The 14,096-nt window shown below is 35.2% G+C and overlaps 2 protein-coding genes across 3 annotated transcripts; both read right to left on the minus strand.

Annotated features, from left to right (window-relative positions):
* Positions 1-2,518: 2,518 nt before the first annotated feature.
* Positions 2,519-9,049, minus strand: LOC144565787 (RNA-binding (RRM/RBD/RNP motifs) family protein). 2 transcript variants are annotated; one of them, XM_078315624.1, is made up of 9 exons: positions 8,750-9,049; positions 7,405-7,584; positions 6,703-6,778; positions 6,288-6,420; positions 6,001-6,112; positions 4,732-4,823; positions 4,432-4,501; positions 4,257-4,341; positions 2,519-3,873 (listed from the first exon to the last, which is right to left on the minus strand). In XM_078315624.1, exons 1-9 carry the CDS (start codon positions 8,885-8,887, stop codon positions 3,797-3,799), a joined length of 963 nt encoding a protein of 320 aa, XP_078171750.1. In that variant the 5' UTR covers positions 8,888-9,049; the 3' UTR covers positions 2,519-3,796. The 2 variants fall into 2 exon arrangements, with proteins under 2 accessions (XP_078171750.1, XP_078171749.1); XM_078315623.1 differs by having other exon boundaries at positions 6,664-6,778; positions 8,750-9,029.
* Positions 9,050-11,969: 2,920 nt separating this feature from the next.
* On the minus strand, positions 11,970-13,836 carry LOC144565788 (acyl carrier protein 3, chloroplastic-like). The gene is made up of 4 exons (XM_078315625.1): positions 13,670-13,836; positions 12,915-13,007; positions 12,701-12,823; positions 11,970-12,272 (listed from the first exon to the last, which is right to left on the minus strand). The coding sequence occupies exons 1-4, from the start codon at positions 13,727-13,729 to the stop codon at positions 12,150-12,152; spliced, it is 399 nt and encodes a 132-aa protein (XP_078171751.1). The 5' UTR covers positions 13,730-13,836; the 3' UTR covers positions 11,970-12,149.
* Between the last annotated feature and the right edge of the window lie 260 nt (positions 13,837-14,096).

The following is a 14,096-nucleotide window of genomic DNA, read 5'->3' on the forward strand; positions in this document are numbered from 1 at the left end:
TGACATTTAAATTTGAAAATGAAGGCACGAATATATTTGAACCTTCTGAAACTTAATCAGCCCATGTGTTTCTGCTACGGCGAAAATATGTTCCGTTGACAAAATTATTATTGTGCATCATAAACATGTTCATTCGTCGTGAATATCAGCAACAGAAGATTTTCTTGTTTCTTTTTTAACATGTTTATTAACTAAGATGTGCCTAGAGATGCAACTTCTATGTCTGGTCCTCTTGCAGTTTTTCCTTCTTCACATGAGATAGTAAGAACGGTATTATTGCTTAAGGTCATTATAGATATCAAAACAAAAACATTTTTGTGTGTGTGTGTGTGTGTGTGAAGTATCATGCAATCACCTATTATAAAATTTCATTAAAAATTAAAAATTTATAAATATTTTCTAATACAATCGAAATGCTCACTACTTCACATCATTCTAATAAATGACACGCGTCTAGCAATTTTGTACCTGATTTTCTCTGTCCCAATTAGCTCGCGTTGCATTTGGCTGGGATGAATTGTAAGAGAACCAGAGCGTAGTAGCAGCCGAGCAGTGATGTCGGAAAAGTCTGGAAAAAACATGAATGGCATAATTGGGTTTGAATTCGGCAAAGAGAGTCCCAATTAGCTCGTTTTTCATCCCATGAATAACAAGAAATTTTGAATTGCATAATATCATCCACACAATCTGAAACCGTCTTTTTTAAGTTTTAACACACACACTTTTAGGAGACAAGCAAACTGTCGGAAAGTGGTTCTCTTTTGTTTGTTTTGTTTAATTTATCAATTTTAGGAGACAGGCAAACAGACTGGTGACTTAAGCACGCGTATTTTTTTTTTTTTTTTTTTAAATCATGGATTGGATCAAGCCATTCAATACACTTTCAAACTCCTACATATATTATAGAAATTTTTTTCACTTTGTGAATTTCGAGATCATGATCTTTCACATGAGAGTCATGTGTCTTTGTCACTAAACCAAATACATGTTCTTTACACACGCGTTAATAGCATCGAGATCATGTTTGATTGTTTGGTTGTGGAGTAAAGATAAACTAAATCTTTTACTTCAAATTTAAGTTGTCAAACAAGATGGCTTTAAGTCTTTAAAAGCGTGTGTACAAGTTCATAATGAAAAACGTGATCTTGCTTGTAAAGATAATGAGATTATTCGAGCAACACCTAAATGAAGTCTTGAAATAACCGCTACTTGTAAATTATTTGAAAGCAAGTTTTACTAAATTAGAAAGATTAAAAAAAATGCACACATAATTCAGCAAGTTTTACTAAATTAATTGCAATTCAACTCGCGTAATATTTTTTCTAGAAAAAGGTGCGAGCTAACTCCAAATACGGATTTGATGAGTGACTAGATCAATTCTTTTTCGAGTGGTCGACAATGGGATCGCATAACTGGTCCGATTTGGCTGGATATTTTAGTTTCAGCACGTATATAATACCATGATTATCTTTCGCAAAAAGGGAAGAATGTCTGCGGGTAAATATCAGTAGCTCTCTACTTAACCGGGTTTGAAAGTTGGTCGTGTTCCCTTTCATATTACATATACCTGGCCACGCATGGACAAGACACTAGATACAACATAAGCAAGATCGACCCGTTATCACTGGATCTTATTACCATGTTGTGAAACTGACACCGAATAATAAGTTCAAAAGAGGTAGGAATGATTTCATTTCTTATTTAGTTCACACACCGTGCACAAAGAATTTGGCATCTCAAATAGCCAAGAAAGGACTAAAGAGAGGAGAGGTTTAACCAAAGCATAAAATTTAAAAATAAAAGCTCAAATCCTTTAAGCGCACCAAGTAAACATATTGATAATGCTAATCAGGATTTCAGCTATCCTCCAAATGCACGGGCAAAATTAAGAGCCTGAGGTAAATACAGATCATTCAACTCAGATCAAACAACCAGGATCATGCCTCTGGTGCAATTTGAAATGTCACTACTGGCAGATACAAGGGGTGAGCTCAACCCCAGATTCACATACTCTATTACACCGCCAACTGCACAACTCCATTGAGATTTGTACTATCCCTGGCAAAAATAACTCCCTGCAACTCATGGAGCCAGAGTGCAGAGGATAAACAGACTGCTAAGTTTTAAAAATACCCAGTTGTACATAAGGAGGGTATATCATCAGACTTTCAAGCACTGATGCTCAATATTATGATGGGTGAGGCACCAGGATAGTGGCTTATAATAACAAACTACAGAAACAAACATAAACAAAAATAGTTTACATAGTCATCTACAAGTCCTAACACCATATATAGTATATGGAATACCAAGGTAAAAATGAGAGTATTATTATGGTGGTCACTCAAAATTGGTTTGTGCAGCTATACCCTCGTGGTCATTAAACTTACAATTTTTTCCCCCAAATTATGTCACTTGCTCATTTTAAGTTAACTTGTACAAAGAAATTACTATTTAATTTGTCAAATAGTTAGACGTCTAAACTATACTAGAAAAAAGAATGATATTCTAATAAAGCTTTGAGAAAAATGTATCCCACATTAGTCTTAAAAAATTTGGAAATTAAAAAAAAAGGTCAAAGTTCAATGTTTTTATTTTTTTAAACTTGAATGTTTAAGAAAATCCTCATTAATTCTTATGCTTCTCGAGAAGCTACCTGATCTATCTCCCTTCATGGTGTTAGTAACAAATGATGAATCACCACATCCATTTCATTCAGCAAGTTAAATTCAAAAGGAACTCTTACTTCAGCTACAGCAGAGGATATGGTTCAAAAGAGTTAATCACAACAACGCCTTTCAAGTTCTTCAAGTCCGTCTCTGTTAGAAGTCAAAAGAATGCAGATCTTTCTGAACTCTTACCTTTACGCCTGGTGCAAAAGTATATTCATCAGATTGAAATGGAACATAAAGGATGAACATGCTTTAAGGCTCCTTATATACCATGCCATGGCATGACCATGCTGTCATGAGATGTTTTTTTCCAATGCCTCTTCACCGCATAATTTGATTCATGGCATGCATGAGAACTAACCGAGAACAATGAACCAAGATCCTCAACAAATGACCATACCATGCATGCCCTTGTCATGAAATGCCTTGTGTTCACCACATAGGATGATGCCATGATATGAGATGACCTCATGATATCAGGTCTCATTTCTTTGAATTACTTGCATGTAGAAGGCTAAACAAAAACGACTTAACATTTGCACAACAAAGGCCCAATCAAATAAATGAAATGGAGATGACATGGTTTCCCTTCAACTGCCTCAACAAATGACCATACCATGCATGCCCTTGTCATGAAATGCCTTGTGTTCACCACATAGGATGATGCCATGATATGAGATGACCTCATGATATCAGGTCTCATTTCTTTGAATTACTTGCATGTAGAAGGCTAAACAAAAACGACTTAACATTTGCACAACAAAGGCCCAATCAAATAAATGAAATGGAGATGACATGGTTTCCCTTCAACTGCACTACTAATAACATAGCAAAATATAATCTAAATTGAGTCTAAACAACTATTACAATACAAACTAAATTGAACCTCACACCATGAAATCAAGAAAAGAAAAACAATAGAAATGCTATGATATGTCCATGAGAATGATGCAAATGCACGTCATGGTGATCTAGAACTCACATAGAATGCTGAATAGCAGTGCGATACATACAACATAATGCTAATGATATGTATGTCACAACTAAATGAAAGTGGGATGCATGCAGCATGAGTTGCACGATTAAGAGAGAATTATAAAAGATGCCCCCCTAAATGGCTGATTTTAAGGCACAGGTGATCCATTTGCACCTCCTCCGCTGTTGGTTGAATCTTTCCTCCTCCCAAATGGGTTCTTCGAAAATGTTTAGCCGAGTTAAGGAAAATATAATATCAAGAAAAACACACAGCGCAACTGTAGTTGTAAACATTATATTAAGTCAAACTCATCTCAGTAACAACTGTGTCAGTTCCTTACCAGATCATTCAATCCTTATTTTGTGGTAATATGGTTTATTTATCAATTAACAATATCTATAATCCAATAAAATCCTTTCTTCTTGGTTTCACTTTTGACATTTCATTTTTACTTGTGGTTTTCCTTTCACATTTATCTGTGTGTGCATGTGTTTATTTATATATTTATCTACTTCCACATTTGTTTACTTTTATAATACATACAATCTGCCATATGTAGGCAATAGGCAGCTAAGATTTCTGCAAAACAAATAGGTAATATAAAGGATATTGTATACGCATGCCTCCACGACCTGAGCTCGGAATAACAGCACCTTGCAAATTCTGGTGAACTGCACTTGCCGAGATTACATCCTGAAATTGAATGATAATTTAGATAATTCAGGCAACAGACACAACATCTTCAGGTGATTCTATTATTGAGATCAAATGCTCATTTCTTGCCTCAAACTCGATGAAACAGACAGTGCTTCTCTCCTGGCGCAGTAACTTCATTTGCTTGTACCCAGGTTGCCTGAATTTGTGATATCATTGTCAATAAAAAATTGCAGCAAACTAAAATCAGTGCGACTTGATATAGTACCCTTACTAAATGGGACATCAGAATGCTTATCCCATCATGTTTGCAAACAACTCAATAGGCAAGAGAATTTATGCAAAATATCTCTCATTTAAAAAGGATGAAAAGAGAATTGCTGATCAATTGCTATATACAACTTAAGGAACTGAAACAAAGAATCTTACACAGAGAAAAGACCTCTCAGTTCTTCCTCAATTACATTCTCACCCAAATTTCCAATGAATAGTGTGTTACATGGCGCATTATCTTTTGTATTCTGCAATAATATATCACATAACCATAAGAAAAAAAAGGAAAAAGTTCTGTGACCATCTTATTTATATAAAGGATAGATTAGTGATGTCATAAATGAAATTCTCACAATAAATTTCACTAGAGGTCGCTCAACCACACCCAGTATTACATTGGTCACCCAGTTTTGATGTTCACACAACACTCACCACTTAAATTTATCCAAATTACATCAGATAAACTTCTGCAGGGGTCACTATGTCAGAAATTAATCCGTGAACTTCGATTTGCGACCCTCAAGTGACCAAACTACCTATTTGTTCCAACTAGATCAGTCCCTTACCTCTACACAGAAAGAACTGGACAAGGGCTGATGTGGACAGCTTTTTGCTGAATTTGTATGCATATGGAGATGCTCTTTTCTCATGTTGACAGTCACGTCAACAGTTTGCTAGTTCTTTTAAGGGAAAAAGGTGACCAAGTGACATGATTGGTAAAGGTAAAAAAGTTCAGTAACTAATTATGGTGTGGTCCAAAGCTTAGTGATCTCCCAAGAAAACTCAATTAGATTGTTCATTTCTACAACGAAAATTTGCAAAAACCTACAAATTAATTATTGGCGTGGTCCAAAGCTTTCAACACATACACACCACAAGTTAATATGCAAAGGTCCCAACACCACGATTTTTTTAAACTTCCATCCCAAGTTTCACAAAGCATAACATATATTAAGTAAAATAATAATTTTCCACCAGAAAATTCTTTTTATGTTGCTTAGTATTTGTTGATATGGTTTGATCATCATTTGATAAATGAGTTAGAACTCTGTGCACTGGTTTAAATCAATGGGATCTGAACCAAAGTTGGCAGCTAAGTGCAGGGAGCCAGGGACTCATCAAAATTAGTTGACCACATTGAAACATGGGCATAGTTTGATTGACTTTCAGTGAAATTGAACCTAAATCTTCATTTGGGGTTCATATTGATGGAAATTAGACGGCTTGGAACTGGACAATCTCAAGTGATAGGAATAGAATTTCATCTGAACTGTCACTCTTGATCCCATCAATGCCATTTGAATTTACATTGGGCCACTCCTTGCAACTGCTATGGCCGCCTTACCTCTGAGAATAGTAAATCCCTCGTATGACGTGAGGCCAAAATATATGTAATGTCACTTTATGTAGAAAATGAGATAAAACCTGAACAGGAGCATAACCAGCTGGTGATGTTACTGCAGTTGGAGGCTGCACGGCCACTGGAGATACTGGGTAGCCACCGTATGGATTGTATGGAGCAGGTGGAGGTAGGTAACTACAAGAAATAAAGAGCCTGCCCTCAGTTTCATCAATCCAAGGAATCTAAAATAATAGTACAAAGTTTTTTACTATTTCCTTGTTTGTTTACTCCCTCTCAAGGATAAAAAATCACCCTATTATATTAAAATCAATAAACGGAATAAGAATGCACTTAAAATCAACATAGTTACCTAGCAGCACCCCACACAGGTGGTGGTGGGGGTGAAGGATGAAAAGGGGGTCCAGGATAGGCAGCAGGAGTGTAGTCCCCTACTGTTCTCAGTCGCTTGCTTGGGTCGAGCAAACTAGGATCAGTACCGACCGCTGGTAACAACAAACCAAACCCGATTAGCAAATGGTTTACAGATTGGTGATCTCTGTAATCAGTCTAATGGAAATTGTAACCTTTCAATTTTTTTAACCCTCTATTTTTAAAATACTATTGAGATCTATGTTGTGCTTCTGGAATTTGACTTTTTTTTTCTTTATGAGGTCCAGATGTTAATGTGTGGTGTGCTAGATGATTTCCTAGTTTTAGCTTTGAAACTGAGATTATGGTAATATGAACCAAGAGATCTAAGCTAACAGCTTGAGTAAATGACACACTTCTCTTGACAAAAAGATTCTTCTTAGCCATCTCTATGTGCAGAGTGGAGTTCGTTTCTGCATCAAAAACCAAGTCCTGAAATGAAAAAAAAAAAAAAAAAATTTGCAATTGTTTAACAAATCTTATTGTGGGCTGAAATGTTGGGCAATATCAACCCTGAGGCCTGAGACCATGCAATATACACTCCCAAACCATTCATTTCAACCAACATAATTTGTTTTGCAGACGTTTTGGTCTTTTGCACACTATTTGCTGCTCCCCATTTTTGTATCTTTTATTCAGCCATCTGACAGCTAATAATCACTTATTCCACACGAACACAATCAAACAGCAAGATAAAAGGTAAGAATACCACAAAATGCTATATAAAGCAAAAGCTTGGCTCCTGACCGGAACATACATATGCAAATGAAGTAGATCAGTCCTAATGGTCCTTGTCGTAACTCAGTTTCTGTTTGGGTCCACATAGTTTCAAAGTTTCTATTTGGTCCCTAGAAATTCCAGTTTGGACCCACCATATGTAATCAAATTTTCCTTAGTTTTAAAGTGAAAATGAAGTGGTATAGATGATGATACTGTTAGGAGCCAAATTTATACAAAGAATGTTCAGAGAATAAATGACCAATATTATATAAGGAATCACTGTAGAATATATGTATGCTGTAGTAACCAAGCAATAATGCTATAAGAGGAAGCTAGACCTGAAGCATCCCTTTGGCTTGCATGGCATAGTGGGCTGTAGAGAAAAGAGCAAAGCCCATTGGCTGCTCCGATTTCAAACTTATTTGAGCTGCCTCGAATCCAGGAAGCCACCTCAACAGGTTGTGTAGCTCTCTCTCCTTTACATCTACTGGTAAACCTGATATAAATATTGTCCTAACCTGATTTACAAGAAAAATAAATTAGAAAAAAAAAAAAGCAACTCAGTCCATAATTCAGTGGTCATGGTTTTAACAATGTGCAGTGTAATATGGAAAAGATGATTCTTGTTGCAAAAACCAGTTTCTTCTATCCTTAGTAACTAAAAAATTCAGCTAAATTTATGATTAAAGAGAAAATAACGTAAACCCATTCCCTAACTGGCATGGCTTCTATTGGATAAGTTAGATAAAATTCAAAATTAGCCTAATATCTACAATACAGGATTTCAGAAATTGAAATTTTAAGTTAGATTTTTCCGAATAACTAGTCAGACCATCTCTCTCTCTCTCTCTCTCTGGAGAGTACAATGTCGCTTTCACTTAATTTTTTGCTGATTTTTATATATGTAGCATTTTACAAAAAAAAAAAATTCAAAAAGTAGCACGGTTCAAATTAAATCCTGGATATAAGCAGAGGTTTGGATTAAATTAAAAAAAATTCCAGACTGCGTCTCTCTCTGCTTATATAAAGGAATGCGGAAACACTGGCCCTATACCATTTTATATATTTCTACCACATTCAAATCCTTTGTTTTTACTGCGAGCTGCTTCAGACTAGCAAGGTTATTATTTTTAAGTTTGATTTTATATTTCCGATTAAAATTATACAAATAAAATGCATACCCAATATAAATTAAATGTAGACCAAATATAGACCAGACATAAATTAAATTATAAAATTTAGTGAGACCAAATGTAGATCAAATGTATATCTATTGTAGACCAAATCCCTGTCAGATTTACAGACCAATTTTAGATCAAATATAGACCAACCAGACCAATTGCAGACAATTAAATTATAGAATGTAACCCTAATTCACCATAGTCGACCCATATGTCTGACAGGGGTCCGCATTTCATCTCTGAGTGAAATGCACTCCCGGACTGTGTTTCTGAATTTAATCCAAACCATGCTACTTTTGAATTTATTTTATAAAATGCGACAAAAGAAAATTGTCGATTTTCTCACTAACTAAACTCGATTCAAACACTGGATCTAGCACGAATTAGGAATGAGTTTAAAAAATGCAGCCCGAAAGTCGGGCATGAACTTCAATTTTGCAACAACAGCAGAAGCAGCACAGATCTATAAAGAAATCAGATCGTAGAGGAATAGAAGAGAAACCTCGTCAAGGCCGGGTCGAGGAGGGTTTTCGATGGAGAGTGGAGGCGGCGGACCGACTGGAGGAGGAGGGTGATGTCCGTGCGGGTGAGGCGGCGCCCATGGCTGGTGGTGGTACGGGTGGATCCCTGGTCCCGCCATCTCAGCTGAAGAAAGAGAGCGCGGATAGACAAAGGAGCAAACACGAATCTTAGCTCCCAGGGTAAGCACGTGCTTCTAACAAAAAGGGTATGCTTATCGGAGGCAAACCGCCCGTCCGATGTGCAGAAGGTCTTTGATGAGATAGCACGGATCCCGTCCGATTACTTGTGGGGGTCGCGGGATCGAAATATTAATGCACAGACAGAAAGGGTGACACGTAACACTGAGAGCACTTTCTCCAAAAGTAAATTAAAATTGGAAAAATGTCTAGTCTACTTAGAGTGAGTCTATGGTACTATGCATATTACGATTTGTTACTGTGTTACGGCTCTATATTTGAGTTTTCAAATTCTAACAGTCGATCCGAACCGTTTATCTTGTTCTCCATATTAATATGTGTTTGGAGACCAAATTTTACATTTTTTGAAATTTTTTTACTATTTTTTTAGATTTATTAAAAATCACTGTTTTTGGATGGTCCAGAATTTTCAGATCAAGTGATTTTCTAAATATCTAAAAAAATAGTAAACAAATTTCAAAAAATGTAAAATTTGGTCTCCAAACACACATCAATATGGAGAACAAGATGAACGGTTCGGATCGACCATTAGAATTTGAAAACTCGAATATAGAGCCGTAGCACGGTAACAACCCGTGATATGCATAGTACTATAGACTCACTCGTGTACTTATGTAGGTTCTGTTTGGCTGTGTTACTGTTTTCGTGAACTGATTTTTTTTTTCATGAAAATAGTACTTTTCAGTTCAATTCTTGTATCCATGCCGATTTTTAATTGAAGGCCGAACAGGCCCGTAAGCTTTTAAAATAGACAATTTTTTCAAAAAAAACATCATAAAAACTATGAGAATATTAAATATTCTCATACAAACTTCACATTTTTTTCTTCTATTCATTTTTAGTTATTTAATCTTTTACTTAGTTAATTTAGAAATAAAATTGATAAATAAACCTTCCTCTGTTCTCTCTCCTACCACCAAAAAAATTGATAAATTTTCCTACGCATTAGCCTTGTTCAGTATTTTAGACGCCTTTTTTTTCGTTTCATTTTTGTTAAATGAACCTGTAGTTTTTCATAGGTTTCTGGCTTTTCTTGTATATTTTAGGTCAATTTTAGATTTTATTTGAATACAAAAGGAAAACAGAAGAGAGACGAGAATAAATACGCTGATGATTTTTTCTTTGCTAAAACGCAATTGCTTATAGTTGGTAGGAACTTTAATTTTACATATTCTTGTTGGGCGGTGTTTATTATAACATTTTTTTTTGGCAACTTGTCCGTAGGCTTTAGATTTTCATTAACTACCGTTGAGAACTTGAGATACAAACCGAGATTTTTATTAATATATCCATTTCTCCATTCTATTATTATGCACGTTGGGTGTCCGATCCACTAACGGCTACGATTGAGAGATGAAACTTCGGATTTGATCTCAGCTCTCCAATTACATAATTTGTCTTCTCTTGATTAAATGCATCTCTTTTATGTATAGAAGTCTAAATTTAGTTAAAAATATACTCACCACATGTGCTGCCACACGATACGTTACAATTTAAAATGAACAAATTCTGAAATATAGCTATATATTTATTTGTTTCCTTATTCCTTTATTTCCATATTTTTTTCCTCTTCAATTAAGAAGACTCCACCTTCTATTTTCTTATTTATTGTTTCCTTACTTCTTCGTTTCTATACGAATCACAATGGAAATCATTTTTTTTTTAATTTTCTTATTTTTCTTTTTTTGTTTCTATACATATTGGTGTGGGCAATTTAGAATATATTTCCAATATATAATATATCAATGTGTGTATGTGTGTGTGTGTATTCTAAATTGGAAACAAAGAAGAATATAAATTGGAACATGTGTGTGAATATATATTTTTCTTATAATGTGTGTGTGTGTGTGTGTGTGTATACATCTTATACATACAAACGATAACACTTTTTATTTATATTTTTTTGATATCATATTATATGTTGATATTGAATTGTTGTATGATATTTGATATTAGATTCGAATCGAGCTATTATTTGATATCATTGGTACTTAAAAATAAAAAATCATCACATCATCAAATTATTATCATAGATCATGATTAAAGTTAATTAAAAATACATAATCATATAAAATTTCTATTAACATGTGTTTTAATTTTTAGATAATTATTATTTTCATTGATATATCTCCATTATATTATTATGCACGTTGGGTGTCCGATCCGCCAACGGCTACGATTGAGAGATGAAACTTCGAATTTGATCTCAGCTCTCCAATTACATAATTTGTCTTCTCTTGATTAAATGCATCTCTTTTATGTATAGAAGTCTAAATTTAGTTAAAAACATACCAACCACATGTGCTGCCACACGATACGTTACAATTTAAAATGAACAAATTCTTAAATATAGTTATATATTTATTTGTTTCCTTATTGCATCTGTCAATCGAAGCAATCTGTAAGTCGATTATTGGAACTGCCAATTTGATGTGTGGTGTTTTTTTTTGTTGATCTATAGATACATGGAAAGTCAGATTGTTGTTTAAGCAAATCTAAAGAATGTGATTTGAATTTGCTAGTTTGAAATGTTGAGCGATTTGGTAAATTTTGCTTATAGAATAAAATTAATCCGTGAGAAAACCTGTGATGGAAAGGGAGAGAGTGTGAGAGAGGAAGAGGCGATTGGGATCGGTCGGGAGAGAGCGTGAGAGGAGGAATTTGGGAGCAAGAAGGAGAGACGAAGTGGAGCGATGCTGACCATGACGAAAAAAAGATGACGTGGTGAAAATGGTCAAGGGCTATGTTATGAGATGATGACGTTAGTGAAATTGAGGGTCTAAAAAGAGTCCTGGAACGAATCTTGACACACTTTCGAACGGTCTAGATGCCCATTGAACTAGACTTGGCTCCTTGCTCCCTACTCGAGGAGATGCAGAGTCACAAACTCCAAACTATGCTATTAACTTTTGAGGTTACCATTAATAGTACCCTCATGTAAAAGAAATCCAGCAATAAAAAAAAACAAAATCAGCACCAAGCAAGCACACATATCTCCAACGACCAACATATAGTTTTATTACCATTAAAAAGAAAACTACACTGCGGTTCTACCAGACACACATGAGGCCGCAAATCACATCACTAAGTTCACAAACCCCACAGAAACGGTCTTGTAACAGAGATAAAACTAAATTATAAAATGCCATCTAAGTTTCCAAAATGGTGCGGACTACTCAATTGTCATTTAGTTGCACATAAATTGTCAATCATTTCAGCTGCATCCTTAACAGTTGTAATATCCTGAGCACTTGCCTCATCCACGCTGATATCAAAGGATTCCTCCAATCCCATCACAATCTCAACCTTAATTAGAAAACAGAAATATTATAAATTGAAGAAATGAAGTAAAAACTTTAAGAATTAGCAAAAATCAAGTATATATGAAGTTAAAAAGGCTGCCAGACTATACAATCTTACTCACTTAAAAAGAGAAAAAAATCTCTAAATACAAACTGGGTTTGGTTCAGGGTAGTTTAACTTTACCAATTATGGTACCATACCTATTGACATCGCGAATGTCATCTTTTCAACCTTTTCTGTTGCCATTATTCATATTATCATTGACTACTATCATTTATTATCAATTAAGACTTCAGTTTATTAGTGGATACAAACTAAGTTGATGCATGAAAGCAAAACGGAACTAGTGCGGTACCAAAATGAGTTCTCGACATAAAATAATTGCACTAATTGCAAGGAATAAAGATGAGTTCAAAGTTTCAAGGGGTTACTGTATCAAGGGAGTCAGCTCCAAGATCAGAAAATTTGGATTCACCGGTTATGGTGGTCTCAGCAGGGATGGCCAGCTGCTTTCTCACTATGTCACAGACCTTGTCAACTGTCTCCTGCTTGGCCTATAAAAAAGGGATGAATATATAGATAAACGAGCTGTTAGAATAGACAAGTAGCGATACACAATTGCAATAGTAAGCTATAAACACATACAGCGCAGGAGATGCTAAGGCGCAAGGAAGAAGGGAAACTCCTCTTTTGGCCAGAAAATGAAACCGAGTTCAAACTGGAGGCACCATTAGTTGCCTACAAGGCAGAAGGAGACGTCGATCAGATAAGCAATTAAAATTAAAAAATATATATATATAGCAGTCTCAGACTATCAGGTCATCAATTTTGGCAACACAAAAATTTAATTTAATTTTTATATGTGGAATCAGCTTACAATTGTTCTAATAAATTCTAGACATGGAAATTGATCTAAGGATAACAAGACAGAACCCAATAGCAGATCAACTATAATAATTCTATTTTTTTTTTAACACACAAGGTAGGTCTCAATTAACATAATAAAGTAATAAACAATTAGTATAAATCATACAAGGGATTATTGAGCCCAATATTACAAATTATCAAAACTAAACCGACGAACCTTAGTATGTAGTTAAATAGGATTATACATTTGTATCGAAATTAAAGCAATAGATTCAATTTTTCCCCCAGTCTACCGAATCAACATAGGGATCCAAAATCAATAGATCAGATTATAAGCTCAGGAAGCCGAATAAACACACAACACCAGTTAAATCAACTCTAACCTCTGATCTATTCCAACCAAGTCAGAAAATTCTGAAAGCACACCTGCCACATCTACCACTAAGCTTTAGTCAACAACAGATCGGAGTAACCGTGAAACAAGGAGCGACGATCAAGCGATGCGGAGAAATATTAAAGAGAAAAGGTTATACCTTGATCCGCCTCATTACAGGGGCTGAGACGAAGACCGTTGATCCGGTTAGAGACGCCATCGTTCGAGAAAGAGCGGGGGAAATTGCAAGAGAAAGAGTGGCACGAACAGCGTGAGTAGGAAGGGCTGCAAGAGAAAGAGGTACAACGGTACAATGGGTTGGTCTATATTTACTTTTTTTTTAGGAAAAGTTGGTCTATATTTACACTGCTTTCTTTCCTGACTTCGATTGTATCGAAGAGTGCCGAATTAATTTCTGTGCCTCTGGAATATTTAACCTAACGTGTGTTCCCGTATTATAAGCAAATCACAAGAATCATTCGTAACATATGTAAAGGACTAAAAGGCAAAAGAGTGAGGCTATGGTAATATGCATATTGGTGACCCACCCTATACACTTGTATTAGTTGATATGAATTGTTTAACAT

The sequence above is a fragment of the Carex rostrata genome, chromosome 14 (genome assembly GCF_964058835.1).
Source record: "Carex rostrata chromosome 14, lpCarRost1.2, whole genome shotgun sequence".
In the NCBI taxonomy this organism is placed as follows: Eukaryota; Viridiplantae; Streptophyta; class Magnoliopsida; order Poales; family Cyperaceae; genus Carex; species Carex rostrata.